Source organism: Adiantum capillus-veneris, chromosome 2, assembly GCF_014529385.1.
Source record: "Adiantum capillus-veneris isolate H3 chromosome 2, ASM1452938v2, whole genome shotgun sequence".
Classification (NCBI taxonomy): domain Eukaryota; kingdom Viridiplantae; phylum Streptophyta; class Polypodiopsida; order Polypodiales; family Pteridaceae; genus Adiantum; species Adiantum capillus-veneris.
In genome coordinates this window covers 106,835,868-106,842,299 of record NC_140932.1, presented here as the reverse complement: position 1 = coordinate 106,842,299, position 6,432 = coordinate 106,835,868, and the positions used below count along the sequence as shown (strand labels likewise).

The following is a 6,432-nucleotide window of genomic DNA, read 5'->3' as shown; positions in this document are numbered from 1 at the left end:
AGTTACTGTCTTATACTGCAATGTTGAGTATGACTTGGGTACTTTTGGTGCTTGAAACTACTCTGGTACTGTTGAAACTTTTGGTACTTCTGGTATTTCTAGTACCTTAATACTACATTGGTATTTTCTTCTAATAATGTTTTCTTTGCTAATTGTTTAATTTGGTACTGTCTTGGTTCTATTTTGTAACTGTTGCAATAATATTTTGGTACTGCATGTGTTATTCCTTGCTAGCAGTCAATTTTGGTACTGTTTGGTGTCTGTTGGGTACTGTTTTGTTCTATTTTGGTACTCTTTCAATAAGTTTTTGCTATTGCATGTGTTCTTCCATGCATCTTGGTTGTTTTGGTAAGTAAATTACGATAGCATTTTGTTTTGCAGAGAGAGTATGCCAGGCTCTACAACGAGTCCCTGGAAACCCAAGACCGGTACGAATTTGTAAGCAAGCTCTCTGCTAATGTGAAGAGAGGGATGACTCACACGTTGACTCCAAGGCCTCATGTTGTGGACCCGGAAAACACAATACATGTGTTTGGTTCTTGTGTTGCCTGTGGGGAGGCTTTGGAGGCTTCTTACTTGGTTGGTACCTTCATGCGTCCCTGTAGGCATCAGTACCATCCATTGTGCTTTGCAAGTATATTGAAAATGGAAGATACGTGCGTGAAGGAACTTTTCAACACTGCAATCCCTTCGAAGGCAAAGGCCTGGATTTCAGGGAGGTCATTATTGAAGAGTAAGTGGGGTGTTTGTGTTGGACACTACATGCTTATAATATCAGTTGAATTTATGATCTAATTTTCTCTTTCATCTTTGTGTATATGTAGGGAGAGTATCTTTCGGTGCGGACACCCATGACAACATCAACACCCCTGTGCATCGGAAGGATCTTCCTGGATACGACAAGTCTGATGCCTGTCACATGTTCCAGGAAGATCCGTATAAGTCAGCGCATGAAGTACTGCATGACATTGGTGCCAACACGATTGAAGGCAAAAAGGGCGAGCCTGCTCTAGACTCCAGTTTGGAGGAAGATAACACTAAAGCCAAAGCGCAGGAAAGCCAGCAAGGCCCTAATGCCGGCACAGTGGAAGGGAAAGGGTCAGAGGCTGGTGTGGGCTCTGGTATGGCAGAAGATAAACTGAAAACTGAAGTGCAGGAGAAGGATAAATAGGAAAGCGAACCGATTGAGGAAGTTGATGACATAGAGATAGATCTAGGCAAGAAGAACAACGCAAAAATTCAAGCTGATGAGGAGGTGGCAGTGGAAGTTCCTTCGGCGGGCCGAGTGTTTGGATGCAACTCCAAAGTATGTAGAGGAGAAGGCAGACAAAAAGACGAGGCAGCAGGCAAAGAGTGAGGCGGAACTTGCTGACAATGCGAAGGAGGCGGAACCTGCCGAGGGTGCAAAGGAGGCTGCGAAAGAGTATGGCACGGAGGAGGCAACTTATTTTGCGGAGGAGATGAAAGCCATGGAGGAGGCCGAAGGTGCGGGGCATGCGACAACCTTAGAAACAGGTTATAGCATTGACTGTGCCACACTCTCCGAACTCTTCCTTATGAAATGTAAAAAGCGCCCCAAAGGTCGTGGTCTCAAGCCGCGAACCTTCGAGAATTATCTATTTAACAACATTTTGTACTTGCTTCTGGCTTATCATGAAATACGATCCCATTTTGTGTTTTTCAATGTTTGGTATTATGTCAGTCAGATGTTAATGTGTCCGTTCCTTGTTATGTCATGCTGTCAACAATTAGTAACCTTTAATGGTGCTAAATGTCCACACTTTCTATTGCCAAAAGGTTGGGTGTTCCTTTACTCATTTTGCTTCGTGGTACTTCAGTGAGGGACAGGTGGTGGCTGAATGAAAAGCGACCGGATACATCAATGCCGCTGGACATAAAGGCGAGCACTAAGCGCCTTGTCATTCTGGATGTTAATGGAGTTCTATTGAAGGATTGTCATAAAGAAGCCAAAGATTTTTGGTGTATCCCATTTCCAGAGGGATGTAGGCCCCGATGCATGCATGTCTCCCGGCATAAATACTGCGTGGTCAGACCTCATGTGGAGGATTTCATCCTTAGCCTGAGGAGGTGATGCTACGTGATGCTTTGGTCCTGCAGCCAAAGACACAATCTGATGACCATAGTGCATGCTTGCTTCCCTAAGTTGATGAAGATGCAAAGTCTCTTTTTAGGTATGAATCCCTTAACTTCCAAACTGGTTTGGCTCATTTTGGTACTGTATCTACCTTTGCTACAGATTTGTACATATTCTGGTACTATTGGTTCTTTTTGTACTATTTGGTACTATCGTGTATAGCATTTGGTACTGTTTGTACAAATTGATACTGTCCACACAATTTTGGTAATGTTAGCACAATTTGTAACTGTTTGCACAATTGGGTACTATTTGTTTCTTTTGGTTCTTTTTGGTTATTTTTATTCATTTTGGTCCTTTGGTACATTTGGTACTTTTGGTACTGTTTGCACAACTTGATACTGTCCATACAACCTGGTACTATTTGCACAACTTACTTTGGTACTTTGGTACTGTTATGTATAGAACTTGCTGTTTTTCAGACTGTGGTGATTTAAGTCCTTTGGTACTTTGGTACTGATATGTATAGAACTTGCTGTTTTTCTTGTTTTGGTGATTTAAGTCGTTTGGTACTTTGGTACTATTATGTACAGAACCTGCTGTTTTTCAGCCTTTGGTGATTAAGTCCTTTGGTACTTTTGGTACTTTGGTGCTTTGGTATTGTTATGTACAGAACTTGTTGCTGTTTTTCAGACTTTGGTACTCTGAACTGTATACCTGCTCTAACAACTTAGTTTACTTGACACAGATATTTTTGGCCAGTCCCATTGTGAAAAATGGGCTTCCTCTATGAAGGATGTGGCAGGCCTTTTGGGGAAGTTCGGCGACAAGCCCATTTTCCTGAAGCTCCTGCGAACAATTTGGCACAAGTATCCTCAATTTAATGAAGCCAACACGCTCCTTGTGGATGACACAAGATACAAATCATTGACGAACGATTATGAGTCGTGCTGCTGCATTCGGACATTTGAGCCAAACTATTACGATCCGAACAAGCCGAAGTATCTCATGGATGTCATTCTGCCATGGATCACAGGATGGCTAGATGAGAAGTTCCCCACCGCTTATAGCCAGCGCACACCCCTGTTTGATGTAGAGGACAACATCCCCCTGTATGTTGCTGACTACTTTGTATCTTTGGAAGGGTACTCGTACCGGTTTGACCCCCCTGATGTGTAAAAGATTCTGTAAAAGACTGGCATTTTCGTGTAATAAGAAATTATTGCTGGGCATGAACATTCGTCTGCAAAAGTTTTACACATGCACTTAACTTTTCTGCACATGATCTTTTTCTTGCCACTTCTTTGGTAATTTTTCTGTTGCTATTTGCATGTGAAGCCTGAATCAACAGAAATGTCAAATAACCCACGAGCATTGATTACTCCTTCCCACTTTAATTTCTGTCCCATTGATAACTAAACCCGGATTCTTGCAACTGCCTAAGATATTTTCAACCATATTAAAGTATCCTGCTATCAAACAAGGATTAGGCAGTCTGGCTATCAAATTTGGTACTACAAGAGTCAGCTGAAAACAAATTAGCAAGTACACACTACTGATCACAAGTAAGATTCTATTCAAGAGAATTACAACTGTTGCTGCCAGTGGCTAGACTTGTAGTTGGGGTTTATGCTGTATGGCTCCCCTCGTGGTCACTCCCTTCGTCATATGGCATATTGTTGTAGATATTTTCATATATCTCTGAGGATAGCTTAAAATGGTTATGCAGGCCCGATTTTACCTCCATGGGGAACCGTATGGCTCTAAAAAGATGGGAGTAGATCATGACTGGTGGTTTCTCATTCAATAGGGTATAAGTATCAACTTTGCCCTCAACTAGGACATAGTACAAACCCTCAACCAGAATTCCACCCTTTACGATCTTGTTAGGTCAAAGCTCCTTCAGTACTCTTGGTGCCTAGTACATGGTTTTGGTGCACTTTAGAAGGTAGAAGTCCTCTTTCTCCTCGGCTGCTTTCACTGCAAAGTTATCCCCAATGGACAGTAATTGGCTCATCACCTTAGGGTCTACTTCATACATAGGCATGGTTAAATCCACACACTTGGGAGGAAAGCAGATCATTGTAGTTCTCCTCATCATACTCGTCCTCATCACTACCTACTTGTACAGACTCTGTCAATGGCTCAATGGAGAGATATTTCCATTCTTCAGTGCGCTGTTTATTATTGCATCTCCTCCATTGCCCATGAACACAAGGATCACAAAAGCAAGACAACGTCCGAAAACGCACATCACATGGATTGTGTGTTGAGTAGCCATCAACACATTGGAATGAGCGAGACCCTGCAATTGGTTTACAGTCCCATAGTGGAGAACACAACACATCATTCGATGAAACCAACCAGAAGACCCTTCTTGTGCTAGCACCCCCACCTTCCCTCGCTGTGTTAAACCTCGCGTTTAGAAAATTGACCACATCAGCCGCACACTTCATGGGCCAACCATCGGGCTTTAGCTCCTCATGCGTCAAGGTTCTCTTGATAACAACACCTGCACCATCATGCTCTCCTTTTCCATGTCCTGAAGTGGAGAAGTTGTACATCATATGCAATCTTGTCAACTGATAACACCTGGCTACAAAATAGTATGGTCGTCGTGCCTTGAACTGTGAAGCGGCACCATCTGACCAAACCCAATGATAACGGAAACACTTTCCTTGTTGTTTCATCCAACTGCCATGCAAGAGAAAACAATGCTGAACAAAGAGCTTGTCATGGAGCTTATCGTCTGATATATAAAAATGCAGAGTCTTCTCAATGGCTCCTATTGAATTTCTGATATAAGAGATGTGTACCAATATTATGACCTGTGTTGACCACCAATGCATGGATTGAATCTCATTCTGCACTTTAAAGCTATAATTCTCTGCAAAATCAACAACAGAAACCACAACGTCGCTTGGAAACTTTAGCAAGTAGTCTTTAAATTTTGGGCCTGCCACCTAAAAACAATGTTGTGCTTGACAAAGCTTTTCAGATGATCTGAAAAAAGATGAATGAAAGTTGCACTTTTCATCCTTTCCACGACTAACTCCTTTCTCTTCTTCTTGTTTCCTTCAGCATTAAATTGTCCAATATCCACATCCTTAAATATCCTAACAATCACCTCCCTGCTATCTGCTGCGATCTCGTCTGGGCAGAATGACAACTTCCTTACACCACATCTAGGGCACTCTCCTAGCAAGCATCTCTGTGCATGATATTCATGATCCTTAGGGCGAGGGCACAATATGAAATCCAGCAAGATACTTATGTGCTGAAAAACTGCCTGGTTTGCAGAACACTCACCTACTTTACATTGTGTACCACAAATGGAGCATGTACATGGATGTTCCTTTGCGTGATGCCCAAACTTGTTCTGGCGCATTTGATTGAAAGCATCCCTGAAGTATACCATCTGGATATGGTAAATACAGTAGCAAGTATAACGCTCCTTTAATTTTCAGACAAAGAATGGCTTGAGTGTCTCAAAGGACCTAAGTGACAACTCCATCGCAGGATACGTGCTTTTGAATCTTCTGTAGAGCTCCACCTATATACAACATTTGATCCACATTAGAGCTCAGAATATTACTATAAAACAACAAAGCACCAAAGTAGTTTAGAGTACCAAAATTAACAATGTAAACCACCAACTCATTCTAAAATACCAAATTTGGTACTGTATTGCTAGATTTCAGGCTATAGTACCAAATTAAGTGCAGAAAAGCACCAAACTAGAATGATAGTACCAAACTGGATTCATAGTACCAAAGTGGGTACATTTCTATACATTGCATAGAAAAAGCCTGTATTCATAGGACCAAGCAGGGTCCATAGAACCAAATTATGTACATTGCATAGTACCAACCAAATCCATAGTACAAAACAGGGTCCCTACTACCAAATTCTGTACATTGCATGGTACCAACCTGAATTCAGAGTACCAAATAGGATCCCTAGTACCAAGTTTCGTGCATTGCATGGTACTAGCCTAAGTTCATAATACCAAGCAGGATCTCTAGTACCAAATTTTGTACGTTGCATGGTACCAGCCTGAATTCATAGTACCAAACCTAGTACCAAACAGGATCCCTAATACCAAATTCTGTACATTTCATGGTGCCAGCCTGAATTCATAGTACCAAACATGATCCCCAGTACCAAATTCTCTACATTGCATGGTACTAGCCTAAATTCATAGTACCCAAAAGGATCATTAGTACCAAATACTGTACATTGCATAGTACTAGCTTGAATTCATAGCACCAAAAAGGATCCCTAGTACCAAATCATGTACATTGCATAGTACTAGCTTGAATTCATAGTACCAAAAA

General features: G+C 41.7%; 1 protein-coding gene across 1 annotated transcript; it reads left to right on the top strand.

The window, feature by feature from the left end:
- Positions 1–2,884: 2,884 nt before the first annotated feature.
- LOC147463345 (uncharacterized) lies at positions 2,885–3,274 on the top strand. The gene has a single exon (XM_086528574.1). The coding sequence runs from the start codon at positions 2,885–2,887 to the stop codon at positions 3,272–3,274; it is 390 nt and encodes a 129-aa protein (XP_086384700.1).
- The last annotated feature ends 3,158 nt before the right edge of the window (positions 3,275–6,432 follow it).

Excerpts from the sequence above, each read along its gene's own strand:
- LOC147463345 (XM_086528574.1), top strand. The coding sequence starts at position 2,885 with ATGAAGGATGTGGCAGGCCTTTTGGGGAAGTTCGGCGACAAGCCCATT.